Source organism: Microcaecilia unicolor, chromosome 3 (assembly GCF_901765095.1).
Source record: "Microcaecilia unicolor chromosome 3, aMicUni1.1, whole genome shotgun sequence".
Lineage (NCBI taxonomy): Eukaryota > Metazoa > Chordata > Amphibia > Gymnophiona > Siphonopidae > Microcaecilia > Microcaecilia unicolor.
In genome coordinates, this window is record NC_044033.1 from 179,063,517 (window position 1) to 179,083,290 (window position 19,774).

Sequence of the window (19,774 nt, forward strand, 5' to 3'; positions counted from 1 at the left end):
TCTACCCTCCCTAAAAAGCAAATGTCAAATCCAGCAGAGACCACCTGGCCATCCTGCCCTCCCTCCCTCCCCCTACAACAGTATGAAGCTATCATAAACAGTTTATCAAAGAACAGCACATGGGAGATCAGATAAAACAGAGCTGTTTATCTGCACGTCTCTCTCAATTTTAGGTGCCCAGCAGCAGCTCTGAGCAAAGCTGTCAGCATTAAGACTGCACATCAGTGCACAGCACTGAGAAAATGTGCCCAGGGGCTCCATCCAAGTATGTCTCACCCTCCCACCTGCTAAGCAAGACATGGTGAGAACCAGTGCGTTTTTTCTAGCAAAAAAGGTGCCGGTACTCAAATGCCAGGCCACTCGTCAGGGGTGGGGTGATCACTGAGGGACCCACCCCACAATAGCCAAGCCCCTTGCAACCACTCACAGAATCTATGACAAGGCAGAATTGGTGTGTAGAGCCTGAGCTCATTCATTAAAATTTGGGGACTATGGATCAATTTTAGCAGACAATGAAAAAGGTGCCGGTACTTAGTACCCCCAAGTACCCCCTCAAAAAAAGCCCTGGTGAGAACAACCCTATCAGGCCCAGTGAGGTCAAGAAAGAAGACTCTCAGACAGGGAGAGTTAACCCATAAACCAATTCTTCCCTTCCACATGTGCCTTTCTCCTCCTCCTCCCCCCTTTCAAGGAAAGTAATTCTATCTGCTTAACCACTTCCTCCCATTCCCATGAAACAATATACTCTTCCACTTTGGTTGAATAGCCTTTCCCTTATTTAGCTATCTACCCTTCTAACTTTCCCATCTCCTTTAACCCTCTTCCTTTCTCCTCTCCGCAACTGAAAATATATGGCCCACCAGGAACAGTGTGTTTTGTTTTTTTTACTGGCCTTCCTTTCGGTGCCATTCAGGAAAATCATTTCGATACGGTCATAGAAAGCATCCACCCAGTACAGGATTTTGGCTGGAATATCCAGGCTGAGGCCATTGGGCCACAACACATTCTTGGAGGTGACAAAGATGCTGCGGTTGGAGCCATCCATCCAGGCCTTTTCGATCTTCCCTCGCTTGCTCTCTTTGGGATCCTCCTCCCAGTCAGTCCAGTACATCCACCTTTACAAGACAAGACGCACTGCATCACGCACAATAATCAAAACTGGCCGCAATGGCACACCATCACCAATCAAAGCAAAACTTTACTCAGACTTCTGCTTTCTTGTCCTTGAAAAATTATGTGTAGAAACTGCAGCTGCATTTTCTGCATTTTCTATTTATACATGTATAAAGTTGTATATGTTCTGATTTGTTACATTTTGTTTGTTTTTAGACCCCTGAAGAAGGCCGGTTGGCCAAAACACGGCCCGTGTTGGGTCTTAATAAACTTTTTTGGTCCCTCAATACTCCTTCCTCCCTTCAGTAGATAAAACTCTCCATGTTGTTAAACACCACATTTGGAAAAATTATGTCTTACCTGATCATTTTCTTTCCTTTTGTTACAGCAGACAAACCCAGAGACTTGTGGGTTATGACCATTTACCAGCAAGTAGAGAGTACCTAACTGAACTCTGCCACATAGGACCGTATGCTCCTTGGTTAGTCAGTAGTTCTCGTATCAAAGCAGAAGCAACAAGGAAGCAAACATTTCTTCCTCCTCACAGAAATGAGGCATAAACCTGTCAACTAAAAGAACTATGCACAGACAACCACAGTAAGAAATCTAAGCAGAGACAGACTGAACTGATAGTGTCAACCTCGTGAAAGGGTGGGAACGCTGGATTTGTCTGCTGTGACTAAAGGAAAGAAAATGATCAGGTAAGACACAATTTTCCTTCTTTGTCATCAGCAGCAGACGAATTCAGAAACTTCTGGTATATAGCAAAGCTACTGTTGGCGAGAACACTATACACAGGGTTTAGGACACGCTTTTGATAACAATTTATCAGACGTAAATAGCAAGGGTTTTTCTTCTTGCACTATATTTGCTCTGAAGATTTTTACTTAGAGAAGACTCAGCAGTTGACTCCTGATGAAGGCTATTTAGCCTAAACACAACCTGTGTTGACTTTACTTGGTTGGGATTTGTTCATGCTGTACATACAATAGAAATCATGTGTTTGACAAGTCAGTGTCATCTTGATGTTTTATCTTCTTCCACGCCTGTGACTGCTTTTCATGTAGTAAACCAGTCCATAAGTAGGGTTAAAACCAGACACAGCTGTGGAAAGAACCAACACTATACTGTGAAGGATGCCTTAGACCTAGCCGAAACCATCAACCGAACAAAGTCTGGAAAACAAGTGACACAAGAACCATGTAGGGGACCGTCAAAGAAGAGAATGAAGAGGAAATGCAACCAGATGACATATGCCCATGCAATGGGCACCAGACTCCAGCAAGCTATGGTTGCATATGAGGCTGCATTGCAGCGACTGGGGCCCACCAGTAGCAGGAAGGGAGACCACACCCAGACATCCATTGGTGGTCTGAAGGTGCCAGAAAGACCTACAGCGATTGAAGAAAAAAAAAAACAGAAGCAGATGGAAACTCCTAGAATGATTTTCCTCCCAAAGAATGGAGGAAACAATGGCTAATTAATGGAAATGGAAATGTGGATACCACCACAGGAAACAACGAAGAACCATCAGTGAGAGTCACCCTCAACTCCGAGTCTCAAATAAGGGATCTGCACAGAACATTGTCAGGATTTCAAATTAGTGATGGAACCAAGCAAAAAATGCTGAGCTGGAGCCAAGCTGACCATGCAGAGATTGAGCCAGTTCGAGCACAAAGCTACAAAGGAGAACTCCATCTAAGATGGGGAGGATCCTGTCACACGAAAGGACTGAGGCCCAGGATAGATAGCGTGAGACTGCGTCCCAGGCTCAGAGCCAAGCAGAACTCCATAGACATGGGATGAGCTGAAATATGATGCCAACTAGCAACATTCCACACAGAAAGGGCTGAGCTGTGCACTACAGAACACCAGAGGTGCACTCCCCCAACAAAGTGGCAAAGTCACTGATGACAAGACCAGTCCGAGAGTCAGATATGGAACTGCATCGAAGATGTTGTGCACATTCAGAGATGAGTGCCCTTCCACTTCCATGAATGATGCAGTACTTCTCATCTGGAGATGCATCTGTGCCCAGATCCAGAGTTGCACCCCAAGCCAGACAAGGAACACTGTGCTGTAATCAGAGATTGAACTGAACTACTTATCCAGAGAAGGAGCTTTGTACAACTCCAAGGATGAAGCTATGAGGCATAACCAATGAAACCTCGCCTCACGCTCAGAGATGGAGGTGGGCATACATGCAGAGAAGAATCCATGCCCCAAACCCCAGGAGGAAGCTGTGTCCCATAGACAGAGACAGAGCCAACTATACTGGAGCCATACGGAAGAAGCAGCTCTGAAGTCATGCTCTGCACCCCGAGTTAGCACCACGGCCTAATCTCTGAGAGAGAGACAGGGTGCTAGATATACAGAGATGATACAGAGATGGGCAGCAACAGGGCTGAGCCCATCAGGCAGAGATGGAACTGTGCCTTACAAAGGAGCCACAGCCGCCAGGCACAGGCGGCCATGTTCAGAGTCAGGACTGGGGATGCACTTCAGACAGAAAAAAAGGAAGGACTTACTCCCCATTCAGATATAGAGCCATTCCAATCGACAGAGGAAATTAGGAATGGCATCCCCAAGATGGAACTGAACTGAGACTGGGACCAGCGAAGCACAAATGGACCACACTAAATATGATGGTGTGACCACCAGGTGTAGCCAGAACCGTGCTCCATAGCTAAATACCAAGCAGCGCAGCATGTGGAAAGGGGAAACCACGTTGCACAGACAGTGATGGAGCCGCACTCCACATGTACCCACAGAAAAAGCTCAACAGCCATGAAAGAGATTAATTCTGCCACTACCATAGAGCCATGAGCTAGCCAAGCAACCATAGCTGTGCACTGAGCAGAAACTGCCACTGTGAGGCAAAGACCGACAATGGCCACAGGAACTTCTACAGGCCGACACAGCTGGAGCTGCTAACAGTGAAGGAGTGCCTGTAAAAGCAAAAAGACACAACCATGCTGCCTGCTCAGTGGAGAGAGGGCACTCGAGACAGCAAGAACCCGCCAATATGCAGTGAAGCCAGGTAATCTGCATAGCCCCCCCCCCCCCAACAGGAGGGTCCCATAACAGTGGCCTTGAAGTGGCCTGGAAAAGGCACCAGAAACTGTCTTCCGCCAATACGAATAAGAAAAACAGAAGGCTGCAACCTGCCAGGCACCCAAGGGGCATCCCGCCCGGCATCTACTCCAAGCTACAAGGCTATAGTTGCCCAAACGCTAACAGTGCAAGCACTAAATAATCTGAAGGACAATCACCCATGCCAGAATGGCCCCAAGCTGGCTAAAGGCACAGAGAGCTGCGAGGTGGAAATGCCACCGTATGCTGAAGTCCGCGAATGCAATTGGGAGCTAAAGGCTGACAATGCCACAAGGCACCGAAAAGCAGATCAGACAACTGGGAGTCTAAGGATCCCAACAGCCCATGGGATTGCTGCCTTAGGGAGGCCATGCTGGGATCATCGACATGCCCCAAAGGCAGCTGCTGCAGTAGCATACCACTAGATGCTCATGTGGATACTGGCAACCTGGCAACCAGCTGCCCCCACATCAGAGACGAGAAAAATGACCATGCCTCGGGAAGGAAAACAAAAACAGTCCAAATGGCATAGAGCTGAAGCAACCAAAACAAGGAACCCCACAGTCCAATACCTGGAGTAAACATAGCAAAGGGCAGCAAAACTATTCAAGGTTGTTAAAACACATGTGGACTGTGAAAAATTGCAGGAAGATCTTAGGAAGTCAAAAGTCTGGGCATCCAAATAGCAGATGAAATTTAATGTGGACAAATGCAAGTATTGGGAAGAATAATCCAAATCAGAGATACCCGATGCTAGGGTCCACCTTGGAGGTCAGCACCCAAGAAAATATGCCAAAATCTTCTGCCCAGTCCACAGCAGCAGTCAAAAAAGCAAACAGGATACTAGGAATTATTAGGAAAGGGATGGTAAATAAGACTGGGAATACTATAATGTCTCTGTATCATTCCATGGCATGACCTCACCTTGAGTATTGCGTTCAGTTCTGGTCGCCATATCTCAAAAAAGATATAGCGGAAGTAGAAAAGGTTCAAAGAAGAGTGACCAAAATGATAAACAGGATGGAACTCCTCTGATATGAGGAAAGGCTAAAGAGGTTAGGGCTCTTTAGCCTGGAAAAGAGACAGATAGGGGAGATATGACCGAGGTGTACAAAATCCTCAGTGGTATAGAACAAATAGAAGTAAATTGATCTTTTACTCTTTGAAAAAGTACAAAGACTAGGCCACACTCAATGAAATTACATGGAAATACATTTAAAACAAATATTAGGAAATATTTTTTCACTCAAAGAATAGTTAAGCTCTGGAACTCTTTGCCAGAGGATGCATTAACAGCAGTCAGCATATCTGTGTTTAAAAAAGGTTTGGTTGGACAAGTTCCTGGAGGAAAAGTCCATAGTCTGTTATTGAGATAGACATGGGGAAGCCACTGATTGCCTGGGATTGGTACCATGGAATGTTGAAACTATTTGGGTTTCTGCCAGGTACTTGTAACCTGGATTGGCTACTGTTGGAAGCAGGATACTGGGCTAGATGGACCATTGGGTTGACCCAGTATGACTATTCTTATGTTCTTATGTTATGTAAGTGCAGGAAGAAGCCGAAAGCTGCCTATGCAGCCAGGAAACAGCAAGACAGGCAACTGTGAGGAGACATTGCTCCTTAGCTCAAGGCAAGGAGGAAATACACCCCCCCCCCCCCCCCAGGAAAAAGAAGACAGCCCACGCCAGCATAACCAAGGCCTCAGAAAGAGAAGTGAGCTGCAGACTGAAAACGCAGCCAGGAGTACCCTGGAGAAGGCCGCCGACAAGAAGGCTGCAAGGGCTTCTGAGAAGCTGAGAGTGACCTGGGAACAGCAAGGTCCAGATTTTTTCTATGCGGGGATTCGCCATGCGAGAAAGAGCCAAGACCTGAAACTACAAAGGCAGACAAAAACCCTCCGCCAATCAAGGGAACCAGCGCTGTGCCCACCAGAACAGCCCAAAAGCTGTGAAGACAGAAAAGGAGAAAGAGCAAGCCATTATTGTAGCCTATGACCAAAATGGCTGCCGCCGACTGAAGAGAGGTACTGTAAAAAGGCACATCAAAATCGTTCCCGTGCTGGCCCTATTATAGTACTGTCCCGAGAACAGAGGCAAACCCTCACACAGGCTGCTCAAAAAGAAATATAGTGTACTGCCGCAGGTGCACTAACCAGAACAGCATAAACCCAATAGAGAGGAAGAATGAAAATTCATACTCTCAATTTTGCCAGCCTTATCAGTACCCAAAAGGCCTTCTGATTCTGATCAGGTGGCTGAATCCAGACAGCTGCAGAAGCAGAGACACTTCATCTCCTCCAGAATGCCAATAAGCAGAAATCTGCTCTTTTCCAACATTTCTTTTTTCAAAGTTCTGTGAGGAGAAGGAAGGAAGTGGCAGGAGAGGAGGGAAGGAACCTGGCATCGCCAGCAGTACCCCAAGTCAGGCACTTCTACCGGCCTAGACACCCCCCCCCCCCCCAAGCTCAACTGAACCAGGGAACCAGGAACAGGAGCCATACAGGCAGGGGAACCCAGGAGTCTGTGAGAGTCCATCCACTGCCTGCTGAAGATTAAGAATACTGACTGACCAAAGATCATACCGTCCTATGTTGTAGAGTTCAGTTTGGTACTCTATCTCCACCTGCTGGTAAGGTGGTCATAACCCATAAGTCTCTGGATCTGCTAATGATGACAAGGAAATTTTCTTTTTTGCAGATATACTGAGCAGTAAATCAATCCAAGCCCTGACAAACACAAGTACAGTACTACTTTAGCCATGAAAAGAGCATTGGTTACTGGCCTCAAGGTGTGCACCATTTACAATGAGCAGAACTTGCCTTTTGTTTTTATTATTTTTAGTCTTCCCAAGTTTTCTTTTCAGCTGTCTGTGCTGTATTCATGCTTTACAAAGTATCCCTGCAGTTCTTGCATGAGATCAGCATAGCAACCTCCACCTCTCCAGGTTTACATGTTTATAAGTAGTGCAGGTAAACAAGAGAAACCTTCAAATATGAATAGCTCCACAGTGCTGAAATGATGAAAGGAGCCCGACTCTAGGAATTTAATCAAAAGTGTACTAGGTCAGTCCACTTAAAGGGTGTCACCTACAATCTGTTTGCTGATAATCCACAGGGGTGAAATAAAACTGTTAAAGACAGAGGTGGGGGAAGTAATCCTTCTTTTTCCCCCCTTTTAAATCTGATGACTTGTTTATGGGCCATGTTTGTAATATTGATAATTGAAGTACAGATTAAGCAATCCGTCAACTGATAGAAACCAGCCATTAAAAGTCAAAGCAGAGCTGACAGGAGGGGAGCAGGGTGGGCGCTGCCTCCTTCTGAACTATTTGCTAAGGGTCAGCCTTCCAATTTAGTGTGCCTGCCAACTGGCATTTGTAAATAATGAATGAGAAGTGAATAAGCACGAGGAATCCTGGAGTCACAGGCAGGGAGGAGAAGGGGTCGGGAGCCAGCTGTGTCTCCCGAAGGAAGGGGAGACAGCACTTTCAAGAAAACCCTGTCAGATACAAGGAGAAACACAAGCACACACAGAGAGAAAAAAAATCCACTTCTGAACTTTGTGATGTGATTGCTAATGCGAGAAAATATTTTTCCATGTATTCATATTGTTATGTTTCCATAGTCTCAAGAGTCTCGCCAATGACCCCACAAATATGCACTGTGCTCAGCTGACCTGATCTAATACATGCGTGTGACAACAAGCAAGCCGCTTATGCTCCTTAGAGCTTAAACCCTAATAGGGATTTTGGATTTAGCTCACACCTTTTTCATTAGTAGCTCAAGGTCAGTTCTATTCAGGTATAGAAGGTACTTATAAATGTATACTGGCAGTGATACACACCACAGAAAGGAAAAGCACAGATGGGTACTGTGAAAGATTAAGGGCTGGTTCCACTTATTTTCAACAAAGGAAGAAATGGAGCAGTTACGGAAACATGACCCCCCCCCCCCCCCAACCTTCCCTCCCCAACCTTCCCTCCCCGGGAGCATGTACTGAGAAGAAAGACTTAAAAAGTCGAGAAAATGGAACTTAGGGAGGGAAAACACATGGAAAAAAAATGGAAATGCTGATGTGTATGTATTGGACTTTATGTACTTAAATATCAAAATTCCCCGGTATATATTTGTCCCTTTTCTTACCATTACAGTCAGTCGTTCCCAAACCTGGTCCTGGAGGCATCCTAGCCAGTCAGGTTTTCAGGATATCCACAATGAGTATTTATGAGACATATCTGAATGCAGTGGAGACAGTGCATGCAAATCTCTCTCATGAATATTCACTGTGGATACCCTGAAAACCTGAATGGCCAGGGTCCCTCCAGGACCAGGTCCTTCTGAATCTTCTTGAGACATGCGCAGCTTCTGCCAGGGATGGCAGAACAATGATCAGGCTGCTTCTTTACCCGATCACTGTGGAACGTTCTAACCACCCTGTGCTCTTTAGAAACAGCTGCAAGCCTGTGTGGCATATGGCTCTTCATGTGTTTGACAATTACAATAAATGGTCATTTGCATAAGCGGAATTTATGTGTAACTCTCCTGCAATACTGCTTTTCCTATAAACTATCTTGTGCATCAGATTTCTGCATATTATGGAGTGGAGGACTAGCCTATTGGGTACAGAAGTGGGCTGAGAACCAGGGAAGCCAGGGTTCAAATCCCACTTTTACTCTGAGATCTTGAAGAAGTCATTTAACCCTCCATTCCCTCAGGTACATTAAATTGTAAGCCTTCTACTGTATCTGAACTTCTGAGAAAGGCAAGAGCTAAATCCAAAATCCATTTTACAAAAATCCACATAATAATTCAAACAGAAATGCATAACAACTGTATGTATAAACAATGCACTACAACTATTTTCCAAGTTCCTTATGACTTCTGTTTTTCCCCTCAGTTCAAAGAATAAAAACTTTATCTGAACTACTGCTGTTCTCTAGCTTGTTTATAGAAGATATAGGCAGTCTGACCTCTTCAAGTTGTGCTCTTGACCATTACTCAATCTGAAACCTTTGCGACAACACCGACCACCACCCTGGTGACACTGGCCTAACTATACTCCAGTTCCACAGATCAAAAGTGATTAACGTTTTCCAGTAGATCAATGTAATCGCATCCCCACTCAAGAAACTGTCACTGAGCCCACGCAGATGCTATCATGTTTACCCGTTCAGTGGATCCACCACGATGGCCCTGGGGTGAGTCATCTTTCCCTCAATAAGGGTCTTCCTGCTCTGCGATGCTTTTTCCAACCGGGCCACACTAATTATTTTCTTGGGTCCATCATCCGTCCAGTAGAGGTTGTTCCCCATCCAGTCCACAGCGATGCCTTCCACGTTATGAATGCCTTAAAATATCAATGGATACCTGGTAAGTAAAGGCAGGGCAGAGCACCTGAACTAAGGTACCTTCTGCTACCTGTCAAATCCTAGCATTATGACTATTTCATGAACAGCCCATGCTAACTGGGGTAATGTTAACACCGAGGATGCTGTAATTCTGTTCTTACCCAGAGCTAGGCAATACTGAGCCTTTAATATCGTTGGGTATCAGGGACAAGCATTAGAAAAATACTGGAGGATGGTAATAGCCTGCAGGGAGAGACTAAGAGGAATAAATAAGGTATAATGGAGTCAGAAACGAAAGAATGCTACTAAAGGCCATATGCAGACAACCAGTTGAGAAGAAGGGGAAGAGTCATGCATGCACAATAGCTCCTTCATGAAAACTGCAGGGCTAGGTGTAAGGGGAGACCCTGCTCAGTCTAGTTGCCCTAGAGGAAGCTCAATGAGGAGAGGTAATGTGTGGAGCTGGATAGGAGTTAGTAAGGTGTGTAGGTGGGCATGATGACACTCTGAAGAGGGTTCAGCAGGAAGTAGAGAGACTACAAAGGAAAAGACAAACAAGTACTACTGTCCCCCCCCTCCCAATAAAGGGAATGGTTTGAATGTACTAAAATTGTACTCACTGATATCCACAGGACCCCCCAGCTCTGAACCATACGTACCATCTTTCAGGATAGTTTCCCGGTCCGTGCCATCAGTCTTCTGTCGCCCTATCAGGTAGCTGGTCGTGTCGGCAAAGTAGATGAAGCCAGTCTCAGCATGGAAGTCCAGGGCCCGTGGGTTCATCAGGTTCTCAATGGGAATCATGTACTCATCAGGGACCTTGGCTCCTATGTCCATCCCCCTGATTATTCCGGGTCGCCCTTTGCCGTATACCAGAAAGAGCTCATGCTCCGGCTCTGCAAAAGAAAGCAAGAAGTTACACAGCTGCAGATGTGGGGATGCTGCTGTCCTCCACCTCTCAGCCCCAAGGACAAAAGGATCCTCTCTCCCCTCCCTCTCATCTGTATCTACAGCTACCTCCCTCCCCCATACATAGGCAGCACGCATAGACTTGTACACAAACATATAAATCACACAGTCTTAATCTTAGCAGCTTATAATGGTGCTTCTCAAGGGTGGAGGGGAGGATTGGGACTTAGAATATTTGGTTTAACAACTTTAAATGCAGTAAGTTGTAAAGAAAAAACAAAACAAAACGCTGCACCCTGAAAGCGGCTGCACATTGCGTAAAGTTAAGAGCTGGAACAGGTGCTTAACTTTATGCTTACATTCAGTGGTACTGGCTATTTAAAGGGCATCACTGAAAAAATACATATACATATATACGCATTATATATTAGACTAGCCGTTAAGCCCGTAAGAACGGGCTAGTTTTTTGTTTTCCTATGGCCTCCCCCCGTCCACCAACCCTGCTCACTCCCCTGCCCTCCTCCCCAGTGTATGTTTCCCTCAGTTCCGCCCCCTCCTTCCCTGCTCCCTCCTCCTCCGATTTCCATGCCCATGTCCAAGCCCTCCTCCCTATTGGCCTGTACTGCTGGTGGAGGCGGGGCTTGGACTTCTACACTCTCAGCGTTCCGACTCTACTGCGCATTTGCAGGTGAGTCAGTCACTTGCCGTTTATATGTTTGATATAAATTAGGTCTGGGGTTTTTTTTTTTGCGCCAACTAAGCTTTACCAAAAGCAGCTGAATTTGCAACTCTCTATACAAGGCTTTTGTACCTGCTCCCAACTCCGCTTCCTGAGCAACACAAACTTTATTCATAGGGTCTGCAATGGCGTGATGTGCAAATAAAATTATGCATATAACCAGGTCACATTTCCTTAAAAGAGGATTCACGTGGCTTACATCAGCACCGACTGCATACATTTTTCAACTACAGGGCCCCTTAAAGGTTTGTAAGGCACTGCGTTAAGCACAGCAGCTCTATAATCAAGAGCATAAGAACATAATAGCCATACTGGTCCAATGGTCCATCTAACCCAGTATCCGGTTTACAACAGCGGCCAATCCAGGTCACAAGTACCTGGCAGAAATCCAAATAGTACTAACATTCCATGTGACCAATCCCAGGGCAAGCAGTGGCTTCCCCATGTCTATCTTAATAGTAGATTATGGACTTTCCTCCAGGAACCTGTCCAAGCCTTTTTTAAACCCAGATATGCTAACCACTGTTACCACATCTTCCATCAATGAGTTCCAGAGCTTAACAATTGGTTCAGTGAAAAATTATTTTCTCTTATTTGTTTTAAAAGTATTTCCACTTAACATCATCGAGTGTCCCCTGGTCTTTGTACTTTTGAAAGAGTAAAAAAATTGATTCACTTCTAATCATTCTACACCACTGGGCCTATATGTCCAGGACAGGATAACACGGGAAGAAATTTTTTATCAGTAAGCAATCTTGCTCCATTATCTGTGGATATTCAGCTCCGGGTGTGGACTAGCAAGACTTTCAAGCTGAGAGGTTCATTTTGTTTTGTTATTATTACATGTGGTTTAGGAAAGAAAAACCACACACAAAGATCCACATTTTAGGCGTTCCTCACAAAAAAAAAAAAAAAAAAAAGAATGCCTTATGGGCAGGTCACATAAGGCCTTCAGTCTGTTCATGACATCCTATCTGTCAAAAAAAAAAACCCTATCTGGCCGATTTCTATACAAACTGACAGGCGACAGGTAAGTGACTGGTACAGGCCAGATGCTCATCGATTTGGACAGGTAAGTGACTGGTACAGGCCAGATGCTCATCGATTTGGAGGTTTCTTTTCCAATGATATGCATTTCACTAGGGGATCTGCAAGGCAGTGGATAAATATAGCTGATGTGTGTTATCTGGGTATTGAAGGAAGGGGAGTGGAGCTAACCTACACTAGTTGTCTTGGCATCCCCTTTTCTTCCAGTACTATGGCAGCTAGCATGGCATCCTAACTTTCAACAGGGCAAGTTCACAGTCACATCTCCATGCAGTACTTCTGAGACTGGATCTTGACAACTTATATTTTAATTCTCCCAAACGCTACCGAAAATACACTGAAAACTGGCAGAGCATTTCAACACCACCAATTCAGAACTGCTCGAATTGTATTATATGTAACCCTATACATACAGGGCCTTATTCTATAAAGGTTATAGTCCTAAATTTACACTCCTAAATTATGAGCATAATCTATGCTCCAAAATAGATTAGGCTTGTAATTTAGGAGCATACATTTAGGAGCAAAACCTTTATAGAATAAAAGCCCACAGTCCATTCAGCATAGCTTTTGCTATTTATTGTTTTTTGTTTTTTTTTAAAGCTGTCTCTTCCTAGGCATGCAAGTTCTGCATGCCTAAATTGTTCTCTCACCAACCTTTAGACAGCAGGTCTCGGAACAGAGGACACAAGGTGGCAGGAGCAGGGGGACAGAGGTCAGCTTTAAACAGTAAATGTTATAGGACAGAAACATTTTTTAAAACAAAATACTTTCTCTTCAAAACGGTATCAACACTGGAGATCAGCATTATGCATGAAGTTCATAGTTATAGAGGGGAAAATGCGATCTGCAGGATTCTATGATGTCACAAGCAACTGACAAGCTATGACATAAGAGAAGTCTCAGGACAGCCAACAAACAAATCCTGCAGATCTCAACAGACGACAAAAGCAACAGATTTAAAAGATCCAATCTTAAGGGGGGGGGGGGGGGGTAAGTTCATGTAAAAGTTTGATGTTACTTTAACCAAAAGTTTTGTTAAGGACTATAGAGATATAAAATTGGTGTCTGTTATTGATGCTTAAATGTTGTGGATTGTGACATCAATAAAAAAGTTACCCTGTTTCCCCGAAAGTAAGACTTCCCCTGAAAATAAGATCTAGTAGAGGTTTTCCTGAATTGGTAGATATAAGGCCTCCCCCGAAAGTAAGACCTAGCAAATTTTTGTTTGAAAGCAGGGCCGCCGAGAGCCGGACAAGGCCACCCCCGGGCCGCCCCCCCCCCCCCCACCCGAGGTCGCCGGGCCCTCCCTCCACCCACCCTCCGGCACTCCCGGAACTAACTTTAAACGCCTCCTTTCACCTTCACAGCAAGCAGCAGCAGAGCAGACCTCTCCTTCCTTCCGTGCCCCGCCCTCGCGGACGTTACGTCAGGCGAGGGTGGGACATGGAACCAAGGAGTGGCCTGTCCTGCTGCTGCTTGCTGCAAAGGTGAAAGGAGGCGTTTAAGGTTAGTTCTGGAAGCGACGGAGGGCGGGCGGGCCAACCCCGATGTTTCCCCGAAAAATAAACAGCCCCTGAAAATATGACCTAGCGCATTTTGGGGGGCAAAAATTAATATAAGACAGTGTCTTATTTTTGGGGAAACGGTAAACCATAAAAGATCCAATCTTTCAAAGTCTACATCCAAAGCAGTTACTTTGTTTCTTACAAAGCAAGAAAAAAACTAAACTAGCAAACTGTGAAGTATTTCAACATAACAAACCTTAATAGACAAGCATTTGGGTAGGGAAAAAAATGCTGACTAGATCACCGCCAAAGGGAAAGTCAAGAGTGGATGAACACTCCAAAAAATACAGAATAACTAAGTCAGGGAAAGAGGTGTCTGGTGGTGGGGGAACATCATACTTACTTTTGCATGACTTTCCGTCATTGCCAAGACTGAAGCCAGAGCGACAGCGGCATGTCCGTGTTTTGTGGCTGTTGCCAAGGAGACAGATGTCGGTGCATCCACCCGGCTTCCCAAACTGATCCGATTCACAGGCGTGGCTTCTCACTGCAGGAAAGTAACATTTTAAAATACATATGTAAGACAAAAGCAAGCTCACAAGTTTTTTTCCAGTGGTAAATGTTCAAGCTGGCAATGCTCTTCCAGTGGTCACTATTGGAGTTGAATTTAGGAAGATATTACAAGAACCATTTATTAAGCTTGGCTTTTAACAGTATTTATTTTTGCAGTTCTCTTTTTTTTTTTGTTTGTTTGATTTTATGTCTTATGTTTTCATTTTTAAGGTTGATATATTGATTTTAACTATGTGTGTTTATTTCATTGCAGCACGTACACACGTAGATTCATAGACGTGGGAAAAGCCATTTTAAAAAGGGGGCTATTTACATATCGGGAACAGGAGGTACAGGACAAGGATTTGGGAACTTGGTCCTAACAAAAAACTTAGAAATGTTCTTTTATGTAAATTCTGAAAGAAAACCACCATTTCCATGCAGACACAAGGGAGCCGATATTCAGACAGCGGGAGGCAGCTAAGGTCATAATCAGAGCTGAGCCCTGACACTCAATGCCAGGCCGTTTCCTGTGATCGGCACTGAATATATCTATTTTTGTGGCCAGCTCAAACCTAACCAGCCAAATTAATATTGAGCACTGGCTGGTTACATTTATAGCGGCCAAAGATAGGCCTGCTATTTGACCACCAAACTTAGCCGGTGATACGATGAATATCTGTGATATAGCCAGTTAGCCGTTGTGCGCTGACCGCGAATATTCAGCAGGAGACAGTCGACTATCCCTGTGGATAGCCGGTTAAGTGCTATGTAACCAGCCAGGAGCTGTTCCATTCTCTGCACTCAGAAGGCTCTCATCCTAGATTTAAAATAGTATGTTAAACCCTTCTTTTTTATCCATGCCTTCAGTGACTGGGTGGCCTGTGGTTAGACTGCTGTGCTGTTCAGTATAGGGTCTGATAACTTTTTTACTCTCCTCCACCCACCAATACAGTATCTCTCTAGTTTATCTGTCCTGTATTATAAGGTTGGTGTTCCTTTCTTGCTTTCTATTGCTTTAATCCTACATAAACCACCTTGATTGAAAGACATGAAAGTTGGTATGTTAAAATAAATAAACAGAATTTTGTGTCGGAAAGGGGCTACCACATGGACAGACACCCTGAGACAGACTGCTATAAAAAGCTGTTGGTGTGGAAAGAGAAAAATATAAAACAAGAAGCTGTTAATATTTTAAAGTGTCACAACTATTTGCTTTGTTTCTCTTCCACACACATGCATATTATTTATAAATTTATAGATATAGATAATCTATATCTATACTATACACACACACAGAGTGAGACAAAAAGAAAGAAAAAAAAAGTAAAGTAAAGTAAAGTAACCCCCTAGAGTGTTTTGCTGTTTTCTTAGCAACCGCTTGGAATTTCAATGTGAAATTTTACAGCTTTATTTGTTGTTACTATCTACATTTATGTGCCAAGTGCAGTTACAGACTTTTTAGAGCGACCACCCACCAATTTTTGCGCATTCAAAAATGTTTGCACTGCAACACTACCATTATTCAAAAAAAAAAAAAAAAAAAAAAAAAGGAGGGTACCAGCTTACTGTTACTGATGTCACAGGACGTAGACTTTTGTAAACAAAATTTGAATAATTTGTATTTGGTAATATAATTTACAGATAATTTCTTTTAAAACATCTCGGATCAGAACGGCAGTCGGCAGATGATCTGGGACAGCCTGCCTCAGGGACCTATGGACAAGGCTGTTAAGAACTTCCCAGAGTGACTGAAGGCCTGTGTTAAAAGCTAGGGGTAGAAACTTTGATCATTTACAATGACAGCAAAATTCTGACACATTGTTAATTGTATCATTTCAATGATGTTAATTTACTGTGTTTTAGCTTGAACATTTTTAATGTGCAAAAATTGCTAGGTAGTAACGCTAAAATGTCAGTAACATCAACACAGCTCAAGATAATATATAAGATGATGACTAAATAAATACATAAAGAGGGGCATTTTCAATATGACATCTAAGTCCGACTTTGGACATTTTGCAAAAAACTGTCAAAATCTGAATAGGAAAGAAGGTCATTTTCAAAAAAGAAAAATGCCTATCTTTTGTTTTCAAAAATAAAGGTTTTGTGATTTGGACGTTTTGTTTTTCCGTCCATTTTTGGAAAAAAAAAAACGTCCAAGTGCAAAACGCACAAAATCAAGCCACTGGGATGTAGAAGGAGTCTGCATTTTTAGTAGACTGGTCCCCCTGACATCCCAGGAAAGCAGCAGGGCACCCCAGGGGGCACTGCAGTGGACTTCATAAAATGCTCCCAGGTACACATCTCACCATTGCTCCCTTACCTTGTATGTACTACCCCCAACTGTACACCACTATCATACCCCTTACGGGTGAAGGGGCACCTATATGTGAGTACAGTGGGTTTCTGGTGAATTTTGGAAGGCTTACAGTTTCGTCCACAAGTGTAACAGGTAGGGGGAGGTAGAAGCCTGTCCACCTGTCCGCAGTGCACTGCACCCACCACTAGACTACTCCAGGGACCTGCATGTTGTTCTAATGGACCTGAGTATAACATCTGAGGTTGGCAATAATTTTCATCACATTTTTGGGGGGGGTGGGAGGGGGTTAGTGACCACTGGGGGAATAAGGGGATGTGATCCCTAATTCCCTCCAGTGGTCATCTGGGTATTTAGGGCACCTTTTTGTGCCTTATTCGTTATAAAAATAGGTCTAGCTAAAAATGTCTAAGTTTTAGTCCTGGACGTTTTTGTTTTGTTCCATTATGGCTGAAAAATGTCTAAGTCTTAGGAACACTCAAGTCCTGGCCTGAACACGCCCCTGACACACCCCCTTGAGATTTGGATTCACTTCTGATGAACTTCATAGAAAAATGTCTAAAAATAGGTTTCGAAAATACTGACTTGGACATTTTTGTGAGAAAAACGTCCAAATGCTGCTTTATTCCACTTTTTAGACATTTTTCTGTTTTGAAAATGAGCCCAAAAGTTTCTAGGGCTGCACATTAATCACAATTAAAGCCGCAAGTAACTTGTAAATCATTAATCATGATTAAGAAATTGAGAGAGAACCGCGGGAGGGGGAGGGAGGGAATTGAGAGAGAACAGCAGGAGGAGGGAGGGAGGGAATTGAGAGAGAACCACGGAGGGGGGGAGGGAGGGGGGAGGAAATTGAGAGAGAACTGCAGGAGGGGGGGAGAGATGGAGGAAGGAAACTGAGGGAGAACCATGGGAGGGGGGAGGGAGGGAATTCAGAGAGAACGGGAGGGAGGAGGGAGGGAATTCAGAGAGAACAACAGGAGGGGGGAGGGAGGGAATTCAGAGAGAACAATGGGAGGGGGAGGGAGGGAACTGAGAACTGCGGGGGGAGGGAGGGAGGGAACTGAGAGAGAACTGCAGGGGGAGGGAGGGAGGGAATTGAGACAGAACTGCAGGGGGGAGGGAGGGAATTGAGAGAGAAATGTGGGGGGAGGGAATTGAGAGAGAATGTGGGGGGAGGGAATTGAGAGAGAATCGTGGGAGGGAACTGAGAGAGAATCGCGGGAGGGAGCTGAGAGAGAATTACAGGCAGGAGGGAGGAAGGGAGGGAATTGAGAGAGAACCGTGGGAAAGAGGAAATTGAAAGAGCACCATGGGAAGGAGGGAAAGAGAGAATTGAGAGAGAACCACAGGAAAGAGGGAAAGAGGGAATTGAGAGAGAACCACGGGAAGGAGGGAGGGAAAGAGGGAATTGGGAGAGAACCACGGGAGGGAGGGAGGGAAGAAAAGAGGGAACTGAGAGAGAACTGCAAGCAACAGGGGAGGGCGGGAGGGAATTGAGAGAGAACCGCAAGCAAGAGGGGAGGGCGGGAGGGAATTGAGAGAGAACCGCAAGCAAGAGGGGCGGGCAGGAGGGAATTGAGGGAGAACCACAGGCCACAGGGAATTGAGAGAGAACCGCAGGCCAGAGGAGAGGGAATTGAGAGAGAATGGAGGGAGGGAGGGAATTGAGAGAGGAGGGAGGGAGGGAGGAAATTGAGAGAGAATGGAGGGAGGGAGGAAGGGAACTGAGAGAGAACCACAGGCGGGAGGAAGGGAACTGAGAGAAAATCGCAGGCGGGAGGAAGGGAATCGGATAATGGTCCTGGGGGTAGAGAGGAGGAAAGGAGAAAAGATGTGGAGGCGAGAGAAAGGAAATTATCGAGTCTTTAATCAGTGGCATAGCCACAGTGGAGGGGAGGGACCTTGACGACCTGGGCTCCCCCCCCACTTTGGGCTCAGGACCCTCCAAATTTGGAGTACCTGTTCAATGGCTGATGGGGTACGTCTAGTAGCGCTTTAGAAATGAAAAGTAGTAAGTAGTAAATAAAGATCCACCAGCCCAAGAAATCCGCTGCCTGAGTTTATTTATTTCCAGACATTTGATATAGTGCAAATTGAGCTTATACAGGCGACTCAACGGTTTAGAACAGTACCCCCTTCCTCCTCGTACAGCCTCAGGAGCAAGGAAGTCAGCAGGGTGTTTCTGGCCACCAGCACTTGCACTCCTCAAGCATGCTCAGTTCATACATGAAATGAGAATGCTTGGGGAGTGAGGCACCCTACTGACTTCCTCGCTCCTGAGGCAGCACAGGGAGGAAGGAGGCTGCTTTGGCAGTGGATTTCTTCGACTGGCGGGGCTTCAGCATCCTCACCAGCAAAGTTATGAAATCTAATGTGGGGGGAGGGGAGAGGAAAAGAATTCCCTCTTCCCCCCCACCCCCACTCCATGGACTGCCAGCTATGCCCTGTCTTTAATCACAATTACAAATTTTAACCTCCTTGAAATTCAAAACACTTACTGAGAAAATGGCAAAAAAAAAAAAAATCTAGGGGAGTTACTATTTTTTGCCTCACCCTAGATAGATAGACATAGATATATAGATACAGATATAAATATCTCCAAAAGTTCTCAGGAGACAGCTGCCATCTTGAAGTGATGGAAAATCTGCAGCACGATGGCAATTGTTAAAAGCAGCACAACAGCCATTTAGAGATTCATAGTGATCTTAGATACAAACCCCAGAACACTGCATCACTGTTCAAATAGAACCAGGATTGAAATGGTCCAAGGTTCAGCAGCAGTGACTATTTCGAAACCCTCTGCAGCTCTCTCTCTCTCTCTCCAATTGCCAGCCTAGCAAAGAGCATGACACCTAGCTTTTCATTATTTTTGGGCAGCAGGCTATGAAATCCATTTGTTTACTGTGAGACACCACGGGGGAAAAAATGATTTCTGTTGACAAGCAGGATTGAGTCAGGCACACAAGAGTATGATGTCATCTGATGGCACTAAAATGGAACTGTTTTCCCAGAGCTTAGAACTTAGTGGAAAGTTCTGAATATGTACAACCCTTACTGCGCAAAATGGTATTCTCAGTTCCTTGGTTTTGTCTTTTCCACTCAGCTGAATGGATGCAAAACAAAGTTCTCCCATTTGTTTTG

At 44.8% G+C, this 19,774-nt stretch overlaps 1 protein-coding gene across 1 annotated transcript in view; it reads right to left on the reverse strand.

Moving 5' to 3' along the window:
* Positions 1–19,774, reverse strand: part of LRP1 (LDL receptor related protein 1) — a 612,781-nt gene that overhangs the window by 329,029 nt on the left and 263,978 nt on the right. The window contains exons 10-13 of the mRNA XM_030196646.1: positions 14,162–14,305; positions 10,215–10,451; positions 9,374–9,554; positions 893–1,115 (exon numbers count right to left, since the gene is read on the reverse strand). Of these exons, the coding sequence (XP_030052506.1) occupies positions 893–1,115; positions 9,374–9,554; positions 10,215–10,451; positions 14,162–14,305 (785 nt within the window). The remainder of the gene's footprint in view (positions 1–892; positions 1,116–9,373; positions 9,555–10,214; positions 10,452–14,161; positions 14,306–19,774) is intronic.